This window comes from Phaseolus vulgaris, chromosome 7, assembly GCF_000499845.2.
Source record: "Phaseolus vulgaris cultivar G19833 chromosome 7, P. vulgaris v2.0, whole genome shotgun sequence".
NCBI classification, from domain to species: Eukaryota; Viridiplantae; Streptophyta; class Magnoliopsida; order Fabales; family Fabaceae; genus Phaseolus; species Phaseolus vulgaris.
In genome coordinates, this window is record NC_023753.2 from 3940400 (window position 1) to 3966468 (window position 26069).

The window sequence follows — 26069 nt, forward strand, 5'->3', positions numbered from 1 at the left end:
AAAAAGGGGGAAGATACTTAAAAACTGACTTGACAAAGCTTACCCTTTTCTATGCATGTTTAAATTTCCATCTAATTAGTTTTTTAAAATTTTTACTACTACTGGTTTTCATAACTGATATGTTATTGGAGTCTCCCCAAAATAGACCTACATAGATTAAAGGTAAATTCATCTCTCCAAAATTTATAATAGTTGCAAATCTTTCCATTAGATTCCTTTTTACACATAACCCTCATAATATACTTTAACAAACTTTAATTTTAGACCTAAGATTGGTTCAAAATATCTTAATAACATATTTGACTTTTGCTTCACACAAGAAAAGTATTATCAACCAACTCTAACATATTTACCATATTTCATCCACTCTTACTTTTATCGGTTCTAAGTGTTTTTTTTCTTCTTTCTATTTATTATTTATCTAACTAATCCTTGAACTACAATTAGAAACAAAAATAAAATAGTAGTATTATTGATAATTCTAAATACCTATTTATCTAATCTATCCACTTTAGAAAAAAAATGAATTTTTGCACAGTCTATCTACTTTTGACAAAAACTTAATTTTTCCATCTAGTAATATAGAAATCTTTATCTAACTAAATTATACTTTTTTTTATATTCTATTTTTATTATTATATAAATTTTTGTGTCCTATTTCTTCCATCACTTCATTTACAACTTTTACTCTTCAAAGTAAGTTTGTTTCTTTTAGAAAAATCAATTTTTAGAAAAATCAATTTTTAGAAAAATCAATTTTTAGAAAAATCAATTGTGTATCTCCTATATATAACCTTAAATAAAACATTATTCAATATTGTTTGATAACATTTAAAAAATAATCTCATAAAAATATCTACCAACAATATTGACGAATATTCATCTATAAGGATAATCTTTTTTTAGTATCAATATTATAAAAGATAGAGTACTTTCCCTTCACCACTTTTCTTCTATAAATTCTCATATACCAATAAACTTACAATAACATTTAATATTTTTTTTTCATTTACTAGTTTTTTTTGAATGACCTTAATGATTTTTGTAATATGCTCTAATACTTGTATTTTCAGATTAAAAATATGTAATTATTGTATGATGTTGAGTTAAAAAGAATACATTTTTAACATAATATGAGAAGGCCGAATAATACCGCATCTCTCACACAAAGAAAGTGTATTTTACACTTACTTTTCATAAAATAATAGAAAAATAATGTAGCAAGTAGATATCTCAGAAAAAAGATATGTAATTTAGTATAAATATCATAAAACCAACCAAATATCAATATTCATTTTATTATAATAAATGAATTTATTATTATTATTTCTATATAATATAAAGATACTTGTTAATATAGTAATTTTTTAACATATTGTTATATATTTCTTATTTAGTCTCCTTATCAATAAATATATTAATTTTTGTATTTATTAATTACATTATTATTTACATTTATTAATTACTATACTAAGAAATATTAATTTAATTTTTATATGAATTATTCTAATAAATCATAAATTTATTAATTTATTTTTATTAATACTAATTTATAAATTTATTAATTGATATATTAATTTATATTTATTATCAATTAATAATTATAATTCTATATTTATTAACTAGTGTATAATTTCTATTAAATCTAGTATAATCATAAATTATTTAATTTCTTATTATAAAATAAATATATATTGTCAAATTAATATATTAATAATACATAAATAATATTACATATATTATATGAGGAAGGATGTAGTCACTTCAAGAATAATTTTAATAAATATATTTTACTTTCTTCAAATCTGACTGTTAACTTTTTAATTACACTTGATTTAAAAAAGAGAAATATGAGAATGCGGAATAAATTTGTTAAAACTGTTGTTTTTGTATTTGATTTGTCATCGATATGTATATTATATTATAATATTAATGGTATATAGATATATATTATATAACTATTACAAAAATAAAATTTATTAATATTTATTTAATTATAAATAATGATTAATGTATGAACTTATAGTAAATAAAAGAAAAATAGTTGAAGAAGAGTTTGAATGATAATTAACAATTACCATTGGTCCTGTTGGACTAAAATCACGGCCCGTAAGAGAATCTGGTCATTTTATCTTGGGCTTGTAAAGCATGGCCCGTAAAATATTGTCTAACATAAAGAAAATATCGAATTAAACAATTTAATAAATTAAAATTAGTTGATACATAATCTAACGGGTAGAAATTCTCTCTTATAATTAGTCTAATTTTTATTTTTTAATTTGTGAATTCTTGTTTATAAATGGAAGAGTTTATTTATTTTTCTTATTTTTCTATCTTAAAAGTTCTAACTAAAAAAAATTGTCCAAAAAAGTATTTCTACGAATTTACTTTTCGGAACTCTTCAAGGTTACAAAGGTATTTTTATGAATTAAGAAGAAAAATGGTTAATTTTTAAACAGTTTTTTTTTTTTTTTTATATTCTTCCAACTTTAATCCAAACATCCATCCAGCAATGAAACATATAATTTTTCTTGGTATACCTATGAGTGTACATATTCATGATTTTGGACACCTTCGTTTCGTATATAATTTGTCAACGTAATGAAGAGAAAGTTAATGCAGCTTTTTATATGTAGATCACTTACTGAAAATTTTGATATCTTCTAATTTGGTCTGGTACCATAATCACATATTAAGAGCAAAGATTATATAACTTCCTCGTTTAGGAGTAATAATAAAAAGAAATAAAAGACATAAAAAGGAAAATTAATTGGGACAGGTGGAAAACAAAGATTTAGTGATATAAAACAGAGCAATGCGAAAAGGAGGTATTGTGTGTGTGTCTGTTGGAGCATGTCGAAGATTAAAAAGTCTAGTTTGGGTCGTCAAAAGATCCCAATAGAGAAAATACCTAAGAAGAGTCATTTGCAAGTTACGTTCTCTAAACGTCGTTCAGGAGTGTTCAAGAAAGCGAGTGAACTTTGCACCCTTTGTGGAGTAGAGATCGCAATCGTGGTTTTCTCTCCTGCTGATAAGGCCTTCTCTTTTGGGCATCCAGAAGTTGAGTCCCTCATCGATCGCTACACCACACGGAACCCTCCACAAGACTCCAGTGCGCACCACCTCGTTGAGGCTCATCGAAATGCGAATGTTCGTGATCTCAACATGCAACTCACTCAGGTTTTTAACCTCTTGGAGGTTGAAAAGAAGCGAGGGGATGATCTGGACCATGTCAGCAAAGCTAGGCAGAGGCAGTTTTGGTGGGAGGGCCCTGTTGATGAGCTTGGATTGCATGAGCTGCTCCAGCTAAAGGCCTCCATTGAAGAGCTCAAGAAGAACATAGAAAAACATGCCACCAAATTCATGATTGACCACTCTTCTGCTATATCTTCTTCTTCGTCAATTCTTGGACCTAATCATGGATTTGGTGCACTTGAACGGTATGATGCCTTTGATAACAAACCTGATGTTGGGATTGCACTTCCTAATGCCCATTATCTCTCCTTTCGAACTGGGTATCTTTGATCTTGTTCCATTCTTTTCGGATTACTGCTTTTGGATTCAGAGGGGTGAATCAGAAACACTGATAAGGCTTTGCTGATACAAAAAAAAAAACACTGTTGAAAATAATGTCCTTTATATCTAATTAATCAGGGGCTCTGGACAAGGGAATAAAACTTCACCTTTTCATTTTGTTGTTCTTTAGATATATACAGATTTCATTATTCAAGATATTTGTCACTACATTTAAAAATAATTAAATGATTCTTCGTTGATCTTACTCGCTTGCCCTTGCTTGTTCACTAGTCTCTTTCTTCTTGAGTAAGGTGAGTTTTTCCCTTTCAAGAGCTTTTTTTTCAACAACACAAAATACCATTTTTTATTGCGAATATTCATTGAATGAGAAGATTAAACGTGTATAAGTACTACTCTTGAAGAAGAAAAGATGGAGATAGATGCAAAAGAAGACGGGTGGTGACTGATTCTTTGAGCTTATGAGTGGAGTTCGTTCTGTAAACTTTTTGTTCTCTCAATCTAAGAAACTCTCAAAGAAAAGGTTGCTTAATAGAGAGTTAATTTTAAACTAATCAAATCAAATTTAACCCTGAAAATATAATTTATTTAATTTTTGTTTAACTTATATTTGAATTATACATATTAACTAAAGTGTGCTTATATTCGAAGCAACCATTTTAGTTTATTAACTATTTTCCTTTTAAAACCAAATATTCTTCAGATTCAAAAGTAACAACAGGAATTAGATTGAATTGACTTAAAATGATAGTAAAGACCTAAAATTCATCCTTTAAATAACAAGATTTAAATCATGAAGTTTGATGAAGGACACCATATCTTGTAGATGATATATAAAAATATCAACATATCAGATTATAAATGGTTAAATTTAAGTTAACTCTGAATCTCAAATCAAAAAGCATCAGTTTCATCTAACTTTTGTTACCTGTTTTAAAATAATGAAAAAAATGCAATTTAAATATCCAAATAAAATGTGTTCAAGGGTTGGTTACAAATAAACTCTTATAAATTTGGTCTTTTGATTACTTTTTATTTATAATATTTTACATTTATGAAACTTTCAATTTCTCTTAAAAGAATTGGTAAAATAAATTATAGAAACAAAAAAAAATATCATTGAATCATGAGATTCGAATCAATGATACCAAATTTCACCCATTTATAATTCATGTATAAATTTATACGAATTCATTTGAAATCTATTTCATTATATGAGTTTATAGTAATCCATATCCATAGAATCTTAACATATAAACGGTGAACTTTAAGGTTTTAATAAAATATGAGGTATAATATTGAGGAATATGAATAAAGTGATTAAAATATAGAATGTTCTTCTGTAGAAGGAATAAATATGGCTGTTTCTTGGGCTAGGAGAAAGGGGGAAAGAAATGTAAAGAGATATGAATTAAATAAAAGTAAAAATAATGGGCAAAAGAAACTAACCATACTTTCCTTTAGTTTATCACACCATATTAAGTTTTAAAAAACTATTTCGAACTAAACTAAAAGCTAACTGAACTAAAAAAATAACAATATTTTTTATCATACCAAAATTAAGAAAAACAAAACTATTATAATGAAATAATTTAATGTATTTGAATTAAAAAAACATCACCTCACGAAATAGTTTAGTTACACACATGCTACATTGTATATCTTTCTAGAATTGGTTCCAAATTCTATCTCTCTATTTTAATTTTCACATAAAATTTGGACCTAACTTCTTCATTCTTCAGCTTTAAGTATGGTACCAACCTCATATATGTATCAATCTCAATTATCGTAATAAACTAACCAATAGGCACATTATAAATAAAATAAGTTTTATTGAAAATTATTATTGTTATTTCTATCTATCAAATCAAATTTCATATGAGATCATTTAATGAAGTAGAAAATCGTCCTATATTAGGAGTTTGGAGAAAATTGTCAATCATGGAAACATAAGTCTGTGTTAACATCTGGATAGAGAAAGAAAGGTCATTTTGAAGTTTATTGCTGTAAGAATAAACAGACAGCTAGCAACACAATGAATTAAAATTAAAATTTTTAATTCTTTATAAAATGGAAAAAAAAAATTACCTCTCTCTATTATCAATGTTTTCATTAAGATTCATAATATATAATCACCATTCTTTATCTTGTATATGCATTTGAAAATTTTGCTTGTTCTACAAATGAAATAATAAATAACATAAAGAAACTAAGTATTTTACAACATAAATAAGGTATATAAATTTGGGAAGGATTAATAATATAACGTTCTCTAACACAATTGCAAGATAACAAAAATTGAAGGTAAGAGTTGGGGTGATGTTACTTTGATACCTACACATTAAAACACATTCACGTCACAACCTAATAAACTATTATTTTAATCATATTTATTTTATTTTTTAATTTAAAATATTATTATTATATTTGGTTTTCAAATGCATGTTATATTATTTTTGAGTGTCAAAAAGAAACTTTTCCCTATAAGTTGCACCAAGATAGATCCTGGTTCATTTCACCAGCACACTAGCCCATAGAGTACAAGAAATACAATTATTCCTAAATAAAATTACTACATATGAAAGATAGAAAAATAGATAAAAATATGAAGAAAAAAAATGTGTAGACTACTACACAACATTTATAAGGCAATAAAAATCATATAAATTGATGACAATAAATTGAAATAATGTTAAGGTATTTTATTATTGTATAAATGATACGCCTCTAAATCATATTTTAATAAATTTTAATATTTTTATAATTATAGAAATTATAATTAAATAAGAAATAAATCAAAATATAAAATAAGAAACAGTTTAGTTGTTTTAAAAAAATTAGTTTGTGATTTTGGTAAAGAAATATTGAATGGCATTGGAGTTTAAACACTAACTAACATATTGGATTACAAATAATTGAACCACGAGTGATGCAATCCATGATGCTCTATTTAAATGCTAACTCAAACTATTTTTCAATAATACATTAAATTCAACTGTCTTCTGTTTTCCTTCGTGTTTTGTTTCCAATCATATCGTTTCTTTCTTTCCATTCAGGCTCTGTTAGTTTCTGGTGAAGCTTGCATGCCTCATGAAGCAGGGAAGTCTAAAGAGGACTGCGATGAACCACCCTCTTCCAAGGCCTTATGTGCCATCTCACCAAGCTTCATCACCTTCCTTCTTACTTCCTTCCCCTCTTCTCCTTCCATAACCGCCCTCACCGTCTTCCTCAATGCTTCCCCTTTCACAAACCCTCTCACCGACCCATCACTCGTTTCCACCCTCAAACCCACCTTAATCTCCTCCTCCACCATTCTCGCGTTTTCAAACTGCTCTGCACACAAGGGCCACGCCAAAATAGGAACACCAGCACACACGCTCTCCAACACCGACTTCCACCCACAATGGCTTACAAACCCCTCCACACTCTCATGCATCAGTATCTCTCTCTGATCCACCCACTCCCTCACCAACATCCCCCTCCCTTTCACTCTCTCCTCGAACCCACTCGGTAACTCTTGCTCATCCCCTTTCAACACCCACATGAAATTCACCGTCGACTGCTCCAACCCCTTCGCTATCTCCACCAACTGCTCAGACGAAACCTCAGCCTGAGACCCAAACGCCACGTACAGAACTGAACGTTTCTCTTCAAGCCTGTGGTCCAGCCACTGCACCCAAACCGATTTTTCGGGAGTTTTCTTTTCTGGACAAGCCAGACAAAGAGGCCCAACACACCATGACCGTAAAGGAATTTCTGCGTTCATGTAATCTACAAAGACAGGCTCAAGCTCGTAGAAGCTGTTCAAAATAATTGCCGTAACTATTTAACATTGCCGTATGCACTTTGTTTAAGAACACATTGAACAAGCTGTGAGGATCTTTGTCTTGAAACGCTGGGTCGAAATCGTTCTTGCTGACTCTAATACCAGGGAACCGAGTCAGCGGTACCAACTCCTCCGGGTGGAGGGGTCCACTCAGGAGTCCAATCCGAAAGGCTTCTTGGATAAGGGCATGGGAGTAATTGGACATGCCGTCGAAGACGAACCTGTGGAAGCCGAACTTGGAAGCGGAGTCAAGGGTCCACCAGAGGAAGATGTCAGAGACCATGAAGGAGACAGGCGGAAGGAGTTGGAGCGCGAGTTCGAAGTGTGGCTTGATGAGGGACGTGGAGGTGGCGAAGGCGTGGAAGAGGGACGTGGAGGGAAGCTTGTCAGTGCTCTCAACGCCGACGGGGATTTCCGGCACGCTGCTGGGGAAAGGGAGGTCGATGACTGCTGCTGCGGTATCTTTGAGGTTATTACAGTAAATGAAAGATGAATATTCCTTGTCTGATGTGATGCTAATGTAGCGTACGTAATCGCACGTAATCGTAATGAAGAAAGAGAGGTTTTGATGAGTAGAGAAAAATAAATATAAAAGAAACTTTTATTCAGTTGTATATTAGAGAGTAAAATACATGGTGTATATATATATGAAAAAGATTAAGACCTAGCGGAAACAGAAAAGGAAAGTTGGGTCAAACAAACAAAGCCCAATAACTTAAAATAGAAAATTAAATATATTAACACCCCTCAAGCTGGGGAGTAGATATTTGTTAGGCCCAGCTTGGATTTGGGAGTAGAGAATTGTGCGGAAGCAAGGGACTTGATGAATATGTCAGCAACTTGCATTGCAGAAGTAATGGGTAGTAGTTTGAGGAGACCCGAGTTAAGTTTTTCACGAACTAGGTGGCAATCAATTTCGATATGTTTGGTTCCTTTCATGAAAAACTTGATTGGAAGCTATTTGAAGGGCAGATTTGTTGTCACAGTACAGGGTTGCAGACTGGGAGAGAGGAAGATGTAGATCCTGAAGGAGGTAAGACAACCATTGTAACTCACATGTGGTGGTGGCAAGGGCTCTATACTCGGCTTCAGAGGAGCTGCGGGAGATAGTTGACTGCTTCTTTGATTTCCATGATATTAGGGAGTCTCCGATGGAATATCCAGTGACAGATTTGCGTGTGGTAGGACATGTTGCCCAGTCAGAGTCACTAAAACCACAAAGGTGAAGTGAACTAGTGTGAGAAAAATATAGTCCTTCACCAGGGGTGCCCTTGAGGTAACGCAAAAGACGTGAGACAGCTTGCTGATGATGAGTTGTGGGTGCATATATCAATTGGCTTAAATTGTGGACAGCGAAGGCGATGTCTGGTCGCGTGTTGGTTAAGTAAATTAGACGTCCAAGGAGTCTTTTGTATTGAGAAGTGGCATCAACATCGAGAGGTGTGCCTTGGTCGGGAGAGAGACGGGAGGTGTGAGTCATAGGAGTGGCCACAGGTGCAGAGTCAAGCATGCCAGTTTCTTGAAGGAGATCAAGAGTATACTTGCGTTGACTTAAATGAAGACCAGTACTGTTGCGAGCAATTTCCAGTCCCAAAAAGTAAGTGAGATTACCTAAATTTTTTTATCTTGAAGTGATGGTGAAGGGATGCAGTAATTGTATTGATTTCCTCCGTGTCATCACCAGTTAAGAGCAAGTCATCAACATAAATAAGAATAACAGTGAGTTTATCATTATTATATTTAAGAAAAAGAGAGTGATCAGCAACAAAAATAGAGTAATTATTTGATAAAAGAAAAGTAGAAAGTTTGGCGTACCATTGACGACCAGCTTGACGAAGGCCATACAAAGACCGTTGAAGCTTGCAAACATGCTGGGGAGAAGGAAGAGAGAGGCCAGGTGGGGGGTCATGTATATCTCTTCATGGAGATCACCATGAAGAAATGCATTATTGACATCAAGTTGTTTTAAAATCCACTTTTTGGTAGTGGCAATAGCAAGTAGAAGGCGGAGGGTAGTGAGTTTAGCAACAGGTGCAAAAGTGTCTAAGAAATCAAGTCCTTCAAGTTGGGTAAACCCTTTGGCAACAACTCTAGCTTTGTGGCGCTCAACAGTGCCATCAGAATGGTATTTGATTTTTTATACCCATTTACAACCAATAGTTTTCTTTCCTGAAGGGAGAGGGGTAAGTTGCCAAGTATGGTTAGCAGCAAGAGCTTGAAGCTCATCTTGCATGGCAGATTGCCAAGAAGCATGTTTGGAGACTTCGTTATATGTCCGAGGTTCAGGATGAGAATTGATAGAGGAAATAACATTTCTAAAATTGGAAGATAAGGAATTGTAAGACAAGTAATTATGAATAGGATATCTACTACTTACAGTGTTGGTTGCAGTGTGGAAATCTGCAAGATAGGCAAGTTGTCGGTGAGGACGAGCTGATCTTCTTGGAAATTGAGGTGAAATGCTTCCTGGAGATGCAAGCGGTGATAATTCTGATGGAGGTGCAATGTTGGATGCAGGAGCAGAGGCACTGTTTGTTGGAAGATCATAGGATAATGAGGCTGGTAGAGGAACAGTATTGGGTGCAGGAGTAGAGGCACATGGCTCGACAGGAGGTGCAGTATCAGAAAAAAAATCAAAAGCAGAATTATATGCATTAGAAATAGGGAGAGAAAAAGTGTTAGGGTCCTTAGGCAAGCCACTGTCCAATTTATATGGAAAGTGGTTTTCATGAAAGATTACATGTCTTGATATCTCTATGCTATGAAACTTTAAATTTAAGATAATATAACCTTTTGTATTTTGCGGGAAGCCAAGAAAAATACCTTTGATAGATCTATCATCTAATTTTTTACTAGCATAACAGAGACAACCAAACACTTTTAGAAAGGAAATGTCATATGGTTTTCCAAACAACTTTTCATGAGGAGTGATGTTATCAAGTAATGGAGTAGGAATAACATTTATTAAGAAAACAACATGATTTACAGCAAATTCCCAAAAAATAGGAGGAAGATTTGCTTGAAAAAGTAAAGCCCGGGTTACATTTAGTATGTGTTGATGTTTACGTTCTACAATGCCATTTTGTTGTGGTGTTTCAACACAAGATTTTTTATGTATAATTCCCTTTGAAGCATAAAAATTTGACATAGCAAACTCAACACCATTGTCAGTATGAATCGTTTTGATATTAGTTTTGAAATGATTTTGAACGAAAACAGTGAAGTTAATGATGTGTTGACGCACTTCAGATTTGTTATGCAGCAGAATAACCCAAGTATAACGTGAGTAATCATCAACAATAGTCAAGAAATAATGAAAACCTTGCATAGAAATTATGGAACATGGTCCCCAAATATCAAAGTGTACAAGATAAAAAATAGCAGAGGTAACAATATTACTTAAAGTGAAAGGAAGTTTTCTCTGTTTTGCACGACTACAAGTGTCACATACATGATGAGTATCAACAGTAATAAAAGAGTATTGTTTGCTTAAGACATGTAATCTTTCATGTGAAGGGTGTCCTAGTCTATAATGCCATAGTGTTTTGTCTATGATATTGCAATTAATAAAAGGAGCAATACAATGCGGTTTAGAATGACTAGAAGCAGGCAAGGTAGTGACAAGGTATAAGCCAGCGGTGGCTTTAACTGTACCAATCGTCTCTTGAGTGAGATTGTCTTGTATAATGCAGTGGGTTGAAGTGAAAGTTAAAGTGCATTTAAGTTGGTGTGTGAGTTTAGAAACAGATATTAAGTTTAATTGAAAATGAGGCACGTATAACACATCAGACAAATAAAACTGATCAGAAAAACGTACTAAACCAGAATATGTGGCATAAACAATTTGGCCATTTGGAAGACTAATTAAGACAGGTTTAATTTTAGTATAAGTAGTAAAAACGTTGAAATTGTGACAAACATGATCAGTGGCACCAGAATCAATAATCCAAGATTCTTTTATAGAACATAGTGAAGAGAGAAACTTACATGTTGAAGAATGCTCAGTATTGGGGATTTCATCCGTAGAGATGGTGCCGACTTGATTAATTTGAGTGTGAGGGGCAGGATCCTCAAGGTTTTGCTGACGCAAAATGTTGGTAAGGAATTGGCACTGTTGTGATGTAAGTTGAATCCCCTTTACATCCTGTTCTTTAGGAAAAAGCTCAGAAAAAGTGTCAGTAGTAATCATATTATTGGCTTGGGATGTCCAATTGGTGAATTTGTAGCCAGGAGGGAACTCATGCTTTTTATAACAGGTGTCAACAGTGTGGCCAAGACGATTACAAAAACTGCAGACTTTTCTAGTAAAAGAAAACTTTGAGGTTTTAACATTACCAGAAGGAAAACCCACTTTGCGAAAACAAACAGCCTCAGTATGACCATATTTACCACAAAAATTGCATGTAATAGTGTGACTACTATTAAGACTATGAAGCTTAGGGTTTTCATTAAACATTGCCTAAAAGATTTTTAAAACCAATCAAGATTTTGAAAGAGAACAGGAAAAAAAACCAAGAACAGCAAAGAGGGAAATAAAAATAAGAGAGAAGCGCAGCAGAACTCTTCATTCGAAGAGCTCTGATACCATATTACGAAGTGGACTTTAAGCCTAACTCAACCCCATAAAATCGGTTAAATGGGATGAGGTTTGCACCCACTTATATACTATGAAAGACTCTAATCTATAGTCGATATGGGATCTCCAACAGAGGTTATGAGAGATGAAGAGGCAATTTGCGTGGGTGGTAAAGACGGTGACCGCCACGTTACGACGGAGGAGGAGGCGGGCGAAGTTGAGAAGGGGTAAGGTGTGGCCTATGGACATAAATGAAAATATGACAGCGTGGAGCGTGGAAGAGGACCCTTCAGACTGAGACTCCATTTCCTTGTCTTTGAGGCTAGCCTTCTGTGTGTTGCTGAACCAGTGAATTAACATGGTTCGTCCTCAACATTCATGGATGAGAAATTACTGTTAACTTTAGCTGTAGTAATTTTAGTGATTTGGGTTCTGTTCCACACATTTCTTTTATTTAAACCACTGGATGTCATCTCACGCCTTTCTATCCTCTTTTTCATTAATTTTTTTTTTCTGTTTCTACTGTGTTAAATATATATGTTACATTAACATAATTTTTATTTTTATATTAGTCATCAACATTCGTATTAATTTTCATATTATTTTAATTTAACTTTATGGTGGCCGTTTTTTTTTCCTTCATCACTTAACCCGTTAATTAGTTTTCATCCAATTAACGACTCAAATCATGTCTGCAGTCAAACTGTTGACTTTTATAATAATAAAAAATCTTAACGTATCTATTGTTTGTCGGATTCTGACCTTATCTGCATAGTCTGTAGGATATGTTGTTTATGGGAAATTTTAAGGAAATGGTGCAATTTTGTCGTCATGTACAGATAGACTTCTATTGAAATGGAAAAAAAAGTTTTGTAAAATATTTATATAGAAGTAATGTTTGGTTGCGGAGACTTTTATAAATCGTATTTATAATAGAAATCGTACATAATGGTCTGAATTAACCAATCTGTTCTATGTTTGGTTTGGTAATACATGATGGTCTGAATTGAGGTAGAAAAATGGGTTATTAGAATCAATTTTATATGATATATTTATAAAATTTAAAATTTACTTTTGTAAAAAAAGCTCTTATTATAATAGGTGGATACGATACAATATAGCTTTAAAAATTGAGAACACATTTTCATACACAATACCTTAGTCTTAATAATATAAAACGATATTTCAATATCAACACCAATACAAAATTGATTTTTGAGCAAAAAGTTACAAAAATAGATACAAGACTTTGTTATTGAACCAAAAACTGGTAAAATAAAATCTCATATAATATAACATGGGGAAATTTATTTGAAGTAGAAAAACACTCATATAAGTTTCGTACATAATTACGATGTTCTTAATATAAACTTTATTACAACAATAAATTGTTGAAATCAAACATTCGACATTACTACTAGTAGTTGGCACCAAACTTTGATAGACCACAAGCTCTACATTAGGTGATACAATATTACTCCATCTCACGAAAAGTTGTATTAAAAGGAAATCTCACATATTGTGCTTCGACACTTTACACATATTAAAAGGACAGGGGGAAATGAATCACGAGGATTTCATCAAATGAATTAAAAAAAAAAAGAAAAGAAAAGAAAATTGAAAAATAAAAATAAAAATAATGTGAGATCTAGTTCATTTCAACCTTTTTCATTATGGATAATGTTTGGTTGAGATTAGAGAGCTTATTGGTGGAAGTGTTGGTAATATCATGTTATAAAGAGAATATTTATTCATTCCTTCAAAAAATAAACGTTGAGTTAAAGCCATAAACAGTAAAAACATGCAGTAATGCGGAAGTTAAAATCGACTTATATTTTATTTTTTTCTTCTATTAGTAACTCGTATAAAAGTTTATCCAGTGAGAACTAATGTAATAAAAAAATGGCCTAGGGAAAGAATAGAAAGAACGAGAAAATGGCGCAAAAATAAGTGGAACAAAAGTAGTACAGTGGAATGTAGCAATAAATTACACACACCCAGACCTTGATACAATCATAAAAAATATCCTCTAAACTGTGTTTGCGTCTTAAAAGTTCTTGTCTTGACACAATTTTGTGTCAAGCAAACAGGTTCTAACAACTGGGTCAGAAGAAAAACTGAAAGAGTTCTTTTCAAGAACCCTATGACCTTCTTTCCACTTCACTCTGCGGCAGTTTCATCACTGTCATCTACTTCATTTCTGATATCTGGCAATGTATCAAGATCAGTTTGAGCTTTGGCCGCATCCTCATGGATACGATTATCAGAAGAATCAGAAGAATCGATGGGATCTATTTCAGCTGGATCCAAAGTTTCATTGGCAGAGGAAGAGTCTGATGTTTCATCAGTTTCACCTGTTTGAGTGTTTCCTTCGGACGTTTCATCCTTCATGGCATCAGCATTCTGAGTTTCACTCGTTTCATTGTTGCCTTCGGACTTGTCACTTTCAGAACTATCAGATTCAGACCTCTCATTTCTGTAAGGGTTCTCAGTTGCATTTGAAGCTGCTAGATTAGATGATTCTCCTGCAGCTGCATCTCCATTTGCAGTTTTAACAGAGTCAGCAGAATCAGTATTATGCAGCTTTTCTTCAGAATTTCCACTGCCACTCTGCTCTAATCCCTCTGTTTGCACAATTTTGACATCTTCAGTGTTTGTTGTGTTGTTCGTGGTGCTCTGAGCTTGGTCAGATTCAACTAGTATCACTGTTTTATTTTGTTCAGATGAAATCGTACTGTCATTACCAGTTCCAGTAAAGTTATTGTTCACTCCTGTGGTCACTACTGTCAGATTACTGCTTGATTCCAAGTGGCTGTCAGAGTTTGTTGAGGTTGTTTTGTTTAGATACGAGCTATCATCCACAGGGTAGGACAAAGTATTATTTTCAGTCACTTTAACAGAAGTTTCATTTGAAGAAATCCCATCTATTACATCACCTTCTGAAGCCCTCAAATCTGAATCATTTTGATTCCTGATATTTTCATCTGAGTAAGTTGTCTCGTTTTCAGATTTTGTGATATTCATTTCTGAGTTTACATCAGAGTTTTCCAAGCTAACTGTCTCAATTTCAGTGCTAGTTGCATGAGTATCATGAGCCACAGCACTAGAAGCATCATCCCCCTTGTAATTTTCCTCCCGCGCCTCATGATTGTTGTGGTTTTCAACTAAACCCCCTTTTTCCTCATCCCCATTTCCGTTCTCCTTCTCATCAGACTCTTCTTTCTCTTTCTCTTCGTCCAAGAATTCATCTTCACGATCAGTAGTATCCACCTCTGATTTCTCTTGATCATTTTCATCAATCTCATCATCTCCTACCCCTCTTCCTTCATCTTCAACATCTTCATTTTTGTTTTCGTCCTCCTCCTGCTCTTCTGCTCCATGTTTATTTTTTTCTTCCCCGTGTTCTTCGCCTTCATGATTGTTATCATTGTGTTCTTCAGTTTCATGCTTGCTTCCATCTTCCTGTTCTTCGTGGTCATGTTTATTTTCTTCATCCTCTTCAACATGTTCATCTTCCTCATCTTCCTCATGTTTTTCATTCTGACTTTCGTCATGCTTACCTGGAAGAAGGTCTCTTCTACCAAGTTTCAGGATCGGATCTCCCTGGGTACTGACAGAAAGTTTTGTATCCTTCTTGTCAAATTCCTTCTTCTTATCATGATTGTGCTTAACCTGGTAGATCAACCAGAAGCAAACGCCAAGCAACAGGAGAATTTGCAGAACATGTTTTACCTTGATGCCTTTGGACCTATGATTCCTAGTTGGAAATCGTTTTATCATGTTTAACTTATTTGGAAACCCCTGATTTGTCTTCTCCAAAATGGCAAGGACAGGCAATCTGCTTCGGACAGGAAAAGCAATATTAAGGATCAGTGTAAGCTATGCTCATTATAGTAAAGATATAATTACAAAGGAAACACATATAATAAGCTTAAAGTATCCCAAGTGTTTGTATCTATCAAACACTTCAGAGCCTTCATTGACCCAACAAAGAAATGTAGAAAGAAAAAGGAATTAAAGGGAAAACACAAATTTTGCTCCATTTCAAAACATTTTTTCTGTTGGTACAACTGTGGAGAAAAAGCTGTAAACAATTATGGTTCACTCACAAAAGGCAGATTATACCAAAAGAAATTTTCTAAAAATGCAGATCTAACACATTCCTATGTTGCATGGATCCGGGTGCGATACCAGCACCTAATATGACATTTTCAAACAAATTGGGGTACGGTCCATTAATATATATATATATATATATATATATATACACACACACACACATATATAAAGAATATAACTAATTATAAATATGATCACATTCTATAAATAGTAAAAACATGAAAAAACATAATTTACAATATAACATGAAATCAAGACGACCAAAACATATCTCATAATAAAAAACTAAAAAAATGTAATTTTTAAAAAAGATACAAGACCTAAACATAACTATGATATCACACTTTAGCAGTGTTAATCTCATCATTTTCTTCTCCAACATCTTTGAAAAAACATTCTTTCAAATCTAGTTCATCACCAGAAAGACTAGTATATGCCAAAAGCTTCAGCACCTTCAAGTGTGTGGATCTCATTCATCTCCATCAATTTCCCATATTTAGTTTTTACCCTCTTTATGATTATTACTCTTTTATTGGGGGAGACAAATATTTCTATATAGAAAAACTAAATCTTTAGTTCCTTTCGGATTAAACCTATTTCTTTTCATAGAATGAATAAATGGATATGTTTTAGTTCCTCTCAACAAGAAGACAGTGATGACTGTAAAAGAGTTTCAATGCAATTTATTGAAGCCTAGAAATTGCAACACTATACATGACCCACCATTCTTTTGGTTTCAAGTTCCATCTAGCCTGCAAGGAATCAAATTGGCCAAGATATTCTCTTTTATTTGAATGACTTGGGTACAGGTCCAAGTATCCATTCTTTTTGTAAAATATTTCTGATGCGTAGCTATTAGTACCCAATGAGTAGGATATGAGTATAAACCTGGTTCGGATACAGCATGGTTTTAGGAGTACCCATGCCTCTGAGACACATTCCAATTAAGGTACTTTTCCCCAAGAGATTTTCCAATTCCAGAAAACCATGTTCAGCAAAACCATTTTAAACTACACATTAATAGGGTCGAATTTTCATTCTCAACTTCCACGGCAAGTGACATCCTCAATTATGTTACTAGGTAAATCAACTCTATAGCGTAATAGTTAATTTCAGTATTATGCTATGCACTTCCACCACAAAAAAAAAATCAATAATTTGCAAGACAAGAGAAAAACCAGTACCATGGGGTTTCAGGAAAACAATCACCCAAAGGAACAAAATGCAAAGAAGGCATAGATAAGAAACCACACGAAATCCACAAAACCCCCCTCCCCCCACAAGCAAAAAAAATATCCCACACTCAACAATCACCGAGAATCTCAAGACAAGAGAAGTTCAAGACAGATTAATCCGAATATAAGCACATCCTCAGATTTTTTTTTCCCCTTCCCAGTAAAACCCCATTTTCGTCAAGAGCAAGCTTCAAGGGTTGTAACCATTCCAAAGCAAAAAATGTGAAAGGGGCAAACAGATATAAGTTCCTTAAAAAAATTGAATTTTGAATAGAGATTCAGCCTTCTCCCGTTCTAAAATGAGTTCAGCACACGAATCCATCTTCCAGAATGGAAAAGGAAAGAAAATTAGATAAGGGATAAAAAATTACCTGAATGAGCACAGAGAAGGAAGCAGAAGCAGAAGGAGAAAGAAAGGGTGTGTGAGAGGGAGTTGAGAAGGTGAGACCAAGACGAAAGTGGTGTGATTTAAGGATTTAGATGTCAAAGGGGTTTCATGAGAAGCATGAGTGGTAGTGAGCAACACAGGGATCTAAAACAAGGAACTTGCCTTGCCCTTTGACCTCCTTCTGAGTCTTAACCGTACCCTTAACCCACACTCACCAGGCTCACCATAAAAACCATTGTCCTTTTCTTCATTCTTGGATGCACAAATTATAAATTTGCCCTCTTCTCCATCTGTTCAGTGAGAAGCTAAACATATTTGTAAATGTTTCACAAAATCAAGCAAGCACTCAGCATCAAGAAATCTTTAGTTATTCTAGACTTACTTTCACAGGTTAATATTATTTTCACTTACACTAAAACTATCTTTTTTATTCTTATTATCTTTTTAAGTATTTTTTTATTTTAGTCTATATAATAATTAAACTAAAATAAATTATATCTATAAGACATGAGCTAAAAATTAAAAAGACTAAAACAATAGAAAAAGGATTTTGCATGAAGTAAGAATTGAGAATCCTTCTTAAAGATAAAAAATATACTTTCAGAAACTAAAAATATATTTATTATTGGTGCAAGGTTTATAAAATATAAACAAGTTTATATTGCTGCATATATATTATCTTGCATTTTCTTTTTTATTGCATTCAACTATTGGAATGATATTTGGGTGGGTTGTCGCATTTAAATTTGTTTATTACAGAAATGCTTTCCACGATTTATTTTCGTATTTGAAAACTATTAGAAGAGAAGCACAATTTTTATTTTGGACAATAACCTGCACAATTAAATAATTTTATTCTTGTGAAGTTTGAAGTATAATTTGGTGCAAGAATGTAAATATACATAGCTTTTCTCGTCCCTACTAACCCCAAAAGGACATTATTTCTTGTCAACAAGAGGCAAACAATTTTCAAGAATTTATAGACAGTGGGGTTGACAGTTGCATCCCACATTTTAATATTCATCGACGTGTTTTCTTTCAGTAAATATATATTTTGAAAATCCTTAGAATTTTATATATTAAAAAAATATATATATATATATATATATATAAAAGGTAAATTTAAAATAAAATAATATAAAAATATTAAAATAATAATATTGAGAGTTGTAATATTATTGTATTAAAAATTGTGGACCAAGTGATTTTTTATTTTTTTATTGCTGATAAAAAAGAATTGTATTAAAAATTGTAAGTGGTTCATATTTTTCATACAGAAAACAAATGACCAAGCTTCATCCTACATTATTTAAATGCACTCTCAAATTGAAAGGCTTGCCACCCAATATGCATTAATTTAATGGACTAATTTAATTTCTTCCAATAAATTAAATTAAGTTCACTTATGCGCCTTTCTATAAATTCTTTCATTTAATTTCAAAAAACTGATATGCATAACTTAATTTTAGTTTTACTATAAAAAAAACTTAACTTTAGTTTTATATCTTTTCTTTAATGAATACTTATTGAAATACATAATTGATTTGCTAAGGAGACAACATTGTAAACAAATGAAAATTTTAAGAATTCCTTATCTTCTCTAGACTTTTTGTTTTAATTTATTCACTCAAACCATTTATGGTTAACATTTCAAAATAGTAGTATTTATTTAAAAATATTTTTTCTTAACGGTTATTTTATTTAGTTTAAAAGATAAAAAAAATACATCTACCAAAGAAAATTTTAAACAATATAAAAAATTAAATTAAATAAACTTTTACATAAGCTATAGTTTACTTTTGTGTGAATATAAACTTTTTGCTTTTTGAGGAAATTCTTTGTGAATGCTTATTAACAGGCAAGGAATAAAAAATGTAGATATGAGTTGTAGTATAAATAACACAATAACGTCCCCTGCAAGGGAAGGGAAGGAATAGATCTTTTGAAGCCCTTGGAAAAAATAGAAGCTTTAAAAATAAGTTATCTTAGGAGAAAATCTAAGGAGGCAAGAAAGCAAATGTGTCGTCAGCTTCTCATTTCGTAAACTTTCTGCTGAGCAAGCACAAGTGTGTGTCCAAAGACTGATACATATTTTATTATCCTTCTTCTCATCAATGCGATCAAAATAAGTTTCCTTACCGTTCGATATGGATTTTTAGCACGCAACTGAATAAACATGTTTGGTTCATAACACTTGAGGCAACAACGAAGAGATTCTATCAAACATGTAAAAAGAACTTACGTAAATGACATGAGAAATTCAAAATGGAGGTTACAGCAGTCATCACTACCTCAACGTTTGTTGTAATGTGAACTCTTAACTTAACGAATCGAGGTACTCTCGTCAAGGAAGATTGGGACAGCTAAAATTCCCTTTACTTCCTTCTAAAGATATTCTTAATTTAACAGAACTGTCATTGTCATTCCCATGCAATATCTACATATGGGTCATCAATTATCATTTACAAGTTAGAGCCCTCAGCCATATTCATTCACAGGAACCATGAAAAACTTCCACACAGCACTTATCTTCTTCATCGGGTTTGTTTCCTCCAGTCTGTTTCAAGATTCAGTTGCATCTGTTGTTTCAACAGGAGACTTCAATAAGGACTTCTTTGTGATATGGTCTCCCACCCATGTGAACACATCTGCTGATGGACAGACAAGGAGCTTGAAACTGGACCAAGAATCTGGTACTAACTATAAAGTTTCATTTAACTAGCTGCAATATCAAAACCAAATATCCTTTCTTAGTTATGAATTCGGGTTAATTATTGTTGCAGGAGCTGGTTTTGCTTCAAACCAGATGTTTTTATTTGGGCAAATTGACATGCAAATCAAACTAGTGCCAGGTGATTCTGCAGGCACTGTCCTGGCCTATTATGTAAGCAACCCTTTACCCTTCTTTTTATCAAATCATAAAAGTACACTAATTTAAGCTTCTCAATAAACTATTACAGCTTACCTCTGATCAACCTAATCGAGATGAGATAGACTTTGAGTTTCTTGGCAATGTCTCCGGGCAGCCATATATTCTACAAACAAATATTTTCGCAGATGGAACAGACAACCGAGAGGAGAGAATTTATCTGTGGTTTGATCCAACAAAGGACTTTCATACGTACTCGGTGTTGTGGAATATGCACCAGATTGTGTATGCCATCTTCTACAATCAATGAAATCTTTCTATAGCCTAATTCTATTGCTCCTCAATCCTTTATACTCGGTTGGCAGAGGAAGTCACACCAGTAAATTACTTCAGTTTTATATGCATAACTGCACTAACATACATGATTAAGTTTTATATGCCTAAGTTTTTGAAGGTGAATATGGTCAGGGTTAGTCATATACGTACTTAGAAATATCTGTTTCTATTAAACTGATCTCTACAGATTGGTCTTTTACCCTCTGTGAAGGATACACTTGAGCAAAAAAGTTGAACATGTTTAACTTTTTATATCAGTTTCTATAGCATGTAAGCTTAAAAAGTACTGTGTTTCGAAAAGGTTACTTTGGATTTTGCAGGTTAATGGTGGATACGATTCCTGTAAGAGTGTACAGAAACCATGCGGAGAAGGGTGTAGCATTTCCTAGATGGCAGCCAATGAGTCTGAAAGCCACTCTGTGGAATGGTGATAGCTGGGCTACACGAGGTGGGCAAGATAAGATTGATTGGACGAAGGGTCCCTTCATAGCTTCATTCAGAAATTACAAGATTGATGGTTGTGTGTGGAAAGGAAACCCAAGGTTTTGCAGAGCAGCTACCCCTGCGAATTGGTGGAACCAATACAGCTCTAGCACACTCACATCCACACAAAGAAGATGGTTCAAATGGGTCAGGAAATACCACATGATTTATGATTACTGCCAAGACAATCAGAGGTTCCAAAACAATCTTCCAAGGGAATGTTCTCTTCCCAAATACTGATCACAAAGGAGGATCATTGCTTCGCTCTCTCTTTTTTCTCTTTTTCCTTTCGCTTTTAGCTTCAGATGTGTTGCTACCGTTCTCTTCAGTTTAATGCCAATTTGTTAAAATCTGGATTCATTTGCCCACTGTTTTTAAAAGACTATATTAGAATTGTGAAACATCAATTTTTTATTTCTATGTTAAAGAAAAGTGAGAAGATATTGAGATTTTAAAAGACTATTCTATTGTACAAAAAACCGTTTAAAACACTAATTAAGAATGTTATTATGATTTATTAAAATTTTAAATTAACTTACAATTAAGATGTTATTATTTGAATTTTAACAAATTTATATACTAAGAATTTGAAAGATTTTTAAAATGCTTTATCAATTTATACTAAAAGTAGCAAAATAGATGAGTTGATAACTCTCTTTAAAAATAATAAATATATTCATAATTTTAGCTAAATTTGATTTGAATATAAATCCTTATATTAATATTAAAGGAATTGAGTTAATAAAATATACTAGTAATAATAATAATAAATATATTTAAGTTTTAAAAAGATACTAAAACAAAACCAAAAAAAAAACATTGTGAAAAACCCAAGCTTTAACCCCCAATAATTTAAAAAGATATATTTTAATCGTGGGCATATCTCTGAACGAGTTAATCACCCACAGGACGAACCTCTAAATTTTGATTTTAATTTTTATACTTTTTCTTTATAAAATTTGAAAAAGTTGTTTGTCGTTTTTATAATATGAAAATTTTGATTTTATTTCATCTTTTTAAAATTTCAAATTATTATTTTTATATGTCAGATGTTAACATTATATAAAACCTTTACTTGTTGTAAAAGATCAAAACTAGTTATTTTTAATTTTAAAAAAATAATATTAAAAAGTTAAAGTAAAATCATATTTAAATTCAATAAAAATATATTAGTAAATATAGAATGCGTCAATAACCATTGCCTATAGTTATTTGTGCCACGCAGAAATAGCTCAAGGCCAGGCCCAAGATAGAGCCCAATTAAACAATTGGCCCTAATTGGACATCCAAGCCCACAACAAAGTTCCAGAGGAGAAATATATGTCGTTATGCCATTTCTTTTCCAACTAATTATATTTCGCCTAACCTAAGTGTGCAGTTCCTGATACAACGTCTACATTGGCTCGCTTCCTTCAACGCTGTCCGTAACCGTGAGGAGCATTGAGAAGGGTGACCACAAGACATGGCAGAGAGAAGAAGCAAAGAGCTTCTGCAGTTGGAGCATAAGGGCACGCCCCTTTCTTCCTTAGGTCTGTGTCTTTCTTCAATGGAATTTGTTTTCTTGTTTTTCTTTTTCTTGGGAACTCATGATGAAGTTGTCTTTGTTTGTGCAGAATCTGCTCTTCTTCTAAGTGGCAATAAAAGAGAAGCAGACACTCAAACTAGGAGCTTGCCCTCTCATGGCACGCCCCTCACTGCTCCACTTCCCCCAAGCCAACGTACTGTTTCAAATTCATCCCAAGTCTTTTAAATTTTACATGTTTTTTTCAAGGCATGCCTCATATATTGGTTAATCCCTCCAAAGTTAAAGTTGCTTGTGCATGCTAGTTATTCAACCTGCTAATGTTTCTTTTCCGTAATTTTAGTAAGTTAACTGATGACTGAAATACCTCTCTATGCCTAGTGTCAACCATTACGATACCTCTCGTGCTGTGCACAATACCCTTTCAACTACTTCGGAATCAATAGATTTAATTAATAGTATTATATTTGTTAACGATTTGTATAATTTTTCTAGAATTACCCTTAGAACTATTAGATTTCATTTTTTGGTTCCGGACTAGCTCAAGGTAATGATCATGTACCTCCGAGGAGAGTCTCTTGATTTGAGCCTTCAAGTTAGATGCTACGGGTTTGATGCTCTTTAAGTGGTCTTCTTGTTGGGTACGATAACGGGAGGCCAATTGCAAGGATTCTAAGGCTTATGTTAGTGAAAGCCAAGTTAAGAGGTGGCTAAGATTAGAGAAATAGAACACCTTATGCAGGCTAATGTGAAACATTTTCAGTCTCTTGGTCTGTGCATGATGGTCTCAGTTGGGTTTTTTTCTGTCTGTTCATGTGGGTTTTTGTAATTGTCTTACAACTATTTTGTATATTATTGGTCTCTCGAGAAATTTTCATCACTTAATTGGTAAACTTTTGGTTTGAAGGAAGGTGACAGACAGAAAAAAGATAATGTTGCCTTTTACCTGAATAATATTCCACTCTTCAATTGGGTTTATATTAATTACACTTCCCATTTATATTTTGCTTATAAGCATTGGTCTAGTTACTTTCAGAATGTAGCACAACTCTTAAGAAGACGAAGTTTTGAAATTTTGTTTGGTGATGCAGTTTTAGGGAAGGTTAAAGACTTCCTGGGAGTAATGTCAGAAGCAAATAAGCGGCTGGAACTTGATGCAAAGGTTAAATCTGGGTTTCTGATCGAATCCATTTTTTTCACTACTTTTCAACTGTTTTGTCTCTCTACTTTTTTTCTGTATTTCATAGCTCTAAATATATACATAGACACACATTTATAAATATATTATTATCTGTAGGACAATCCAGAGAATTATGATATTGAAGAGCTAACTGGAAATGAATCCGAAGTTATTGAAATGGTCAGTGTCAGTCGCTCTATTTTCTATCTTTGTATATCTAGCTGTTTATATATTACTGATTTGCAAATAGTGAATGAAATTATTATTTTTTCTTTCATTTTCAATTCTTGCAGGATTTGATGCTTGGTGTCGCTGATCTTAAAACACCGGAGGCAGTGGCTGCTGCTGAATCTGCAATTTCCACTTGTCAGCCTGTGATTCCATTGGCTGCTGATGGTAGTGAAACAGATTCCGAGGATAGTGGTGCTGATGATGACAGTGAGGATGATGAAAATGAAAGCAGTGATAATTACTGTAAGGATGGAATCAATGGTGAAAATGGAAATGGGTCAGTAATTAAAGAATCTATTTCTGGTGAGGATAATATTCAGGAAAAACAAAAGGGAACTGGGCAATCCAAAAAACGTTCGAGGATAGTTGAGCTCTCATGAGCCTGACGGGTTTTTGAGGAGTAGAGTCTCGTGTTAAAACAATTTACTGAAATTATTTCGACCAGTCATGTTATATTCATACATCTGGTGTGTTTGACTTGTGCTGAATTGGAATATAACATAGCAGCCCACACACACGCTTGAGATGATGCTGTGGGAAAAAATTTCATTCTTCGAAATGTATCTACGGCCTCTACGGGCGGGGCAACTGGTAAAGGGACAATGCTTGCTTGCATGTCTTCATTGTACAGTTCTCTATTTTTAAATTATTGCGTACGTACATTGTTTAAGTTACCGTCCTTTTTAATTTTTCTTCCTCTCAGCGAATGAGAAAAGAAGATAATACAGAATAGGCAAATTTGCTGAAAAAAAAAAACAGAATAGACAAAGCACATGTCACCACACGAGCTGTGATAAAAAAAAAACAAATATTGTAGGAAATAGCAGTATTAAAAATAAGTTTTGTCAGTGATTTAGTTGAAACTTTTTTGTCCATCTGTTGAAAACTTTACTTAGTTGCACAATATCATCCTGTTGAAAATGGAGATTCTGGGAATTTTTTTGTCCCGATGAATTCAGCGGACACAGAATATAAGCCAAGCATAGCTACTAGCAGAACTCCCACAGCATACGTTTTATAATTATAACAAACTGAGGGTCACACATTGCAAGTTTCTCTCTCACTTTGAACAAAGGAACGTTTAGTGTGTCTATACAAGACTAGGAAAGAACAACTTCCACGTGTTCCGCTACCCTGCACTTTGGTTGAAGATTTGACTTTATTTATTGTGAAAATCTAGCAAAGGTATGGGTCAGTAACTGAAGTCTTATCGATCTATTCTTCAGATGATCTAGTTGTTTGTGCACTTGATCATCCTTGAATTACAGTCCATTAATTGCATGTCTTCAAGATCTAGAGGTCAATCCGTAGAAAATGTAGGTTCCAGAGGCACTTGGAGAGTGATAGAATGGCTATTAACCAAAGAAAGGTTCAATTCCATGGTGGGTCTTGCAGCTACATTTTCTTGAAATAATAGACTCTAAAATTCGTGAAATAATGCATTGACTTGTTAAAAGGTCTTAGTCTTCCATTCCTTACTTCACATCTTCCTATGGAAACTGTGGTCCTTTTTCATAGTGTAGTGGACTACTGCTCCTCTCATATTTTTCATCATCCCTCAATTATTTATTTGAAAACTTATTTCAAAATTGTAAATTTAAAGAAATTTATTTAAAATTAGTAATTTTATCATTTATGTACTAGTAAATTTTCAACATCATTACAATCTCACATAAATTTGAACATTTATATAAAAGGCTCCTTCAATGATAAGATGGTAGAGGGAAGTGTTTACTTTAATTTAATTTTACAAATTCTATAATTAATATT

At 33.1% G+C, this 26069-nt stretch overlaps 4 protein-coding genes and 1 pseudogene across 4 annotated transcripts; 3 read left to right on the plus strand and 2 right to left on the minus strand.

Moving 5' to 3' along the window:
• Positions 1-2853: 2853 nt before the first annotated feature.
• LOC137827983 (agamous-like MADS-box protein AGL62) lies at positions 2854-3664 on the plus strand. Its single transcript, XM_068634368.1, has one exon. The coding sequence runs from the start codon at positions 2854-2856 to the stop codon at positions 3523-3525; it is 672 nt and encodes a 223-aa protein (XP_068490469.1). The 3' UTR covers positions 3526-3664.
• Positions 3665-6571: 2907 nt separating this feature from the next.
• LOC137828518 (UDP-glycosyltransferase 90A1-like) lies at positions 6572-12242 on the minus strand (annotated as a pseudogene).
• A 1630-nt stretch (positions 12243-13872) lies between these two features.
• LOC137827724 (uncharacterized) lies at positions 13873-18066 on the minus strand. The gene is made up of 2 exons (XM_068634013.1): positions 17662-18066; positions 13873-15774 (listed from the first exon to the last, which is right to left on the minus strand). The coding sequence occupies exon 2, from the start codon at positions 15714-15716 to the stop codon at positions 14097-14099; it is 1620 nt and encodes a 539-aa protein (XP_068490114.1). The 5' UTR covers positions 15717-15774; positions 17662-18066; the 3' UTR covers positions 13873-14096.
• A 2068-nt stretch (positions 18067-20134) lies between these two features.
• LOC137827725 (probable xyloglucan endotransglucosylase/hydrolase protein 10) lies at positions 20135-21767 on the plus strand. Its single transcript, XM_068634014.1, has 4 exons — positions 20135-20371; positions 20462-20562; positions 20639-20832; positions 21204-21767. Exons 1-4 carry the CDS (start codon positions 20182-20184, stop codon positions 21604-21606), a joined length of 888 nt encoding a protein of 295 aa, XP_068490115.1. The 5' UTR covers positions 20135-20181; the 3' UTR covers positions 21607-21767.
• Positions 21768-22710: 943 nt separating this feature from the next.
• LOC137828599 (uncharacterized) lies at positions 22711-24969 on the plus strand. The gene is made up of 5 exons (XM_068635241.1): positions 22711-22895; positions 22980-23084; positions 23980-24050; positions 24186-24248; positions 24362-24969. The coding sequence occupies exons 1-5, from the start codon at positions 22829-22831 to the stop codon at positions 24677-24679; spliced, it is 624 nt and encodes a 207-aa protein (XP_068491342.1). The 5' UTR covers positions 22711-22828; the 3' UTR covers positions 24680-24969.
• The last annotated feature ends 1100 nt before the right edge of the window (positions 24970-26069 follow it).

Excerpts from the sequence above, each read along its gene's own strand:
- LOC137827983 (XM_068634368.1), top strand. The coding sequence starts at position 2,854 with ATGTCGAAGATTAAAAAGTCTAGTTTGGGTCGTCAAAAGATCCCAATA.
- LOC137827724 (XM_068634013.1), bottom strand. The coding sequence starts at position 15,716 with ATGATAAAACGATTTCCAACTAGGAATCATAGGTCCAAAGGCATCAAG.
- LOC137827725 (XM_068634014.1), top strand. The coding sequence starts at position 20,182 with ATGAAAAACTTCCACACAGCACTTATCTTCTTCATCGGGTTTGTTTCC. Across the intron at positions 20,372-20,461 it reads GAAACTGGACCAAGAATCTG|GAGCTGGTTTTGCTTCAAAC; the intron begins GTACTAACTATA and ends TTATTGTTGCAG. Across the intron at positions 20,833-21,203 it reads TGGAATATGCACCAGATTGT|GTTAATGGTGGATACGATTC; the intron begins GTATGCCATCTT and ends TGGATTTTGCAG.
- LOC137828599 (XM_068635241.1), top strand. The coding sequence starts at position 22,829 with ATGGCAGAGAGAAGAAGCAAAGAGCTTCTGCAGTTGGAGCATAAGGGC. Across the intron at positions 22,896-22,979 it reads CACGCCCCTTTCTTCCTTAG|AATCTGCTCTTCTTCTAAGT; the intron begins GTCTGTGTCTTT and ends TTGTTTGTGCAG. Across the intron at positions 24,249-24,361 it reads AATCCGAAGTTATTGAAATG|GATTTGATGCTTGGTGTCGC; the intron begins GTCAGTGTCAGT and ends CAATTCTTGCAG.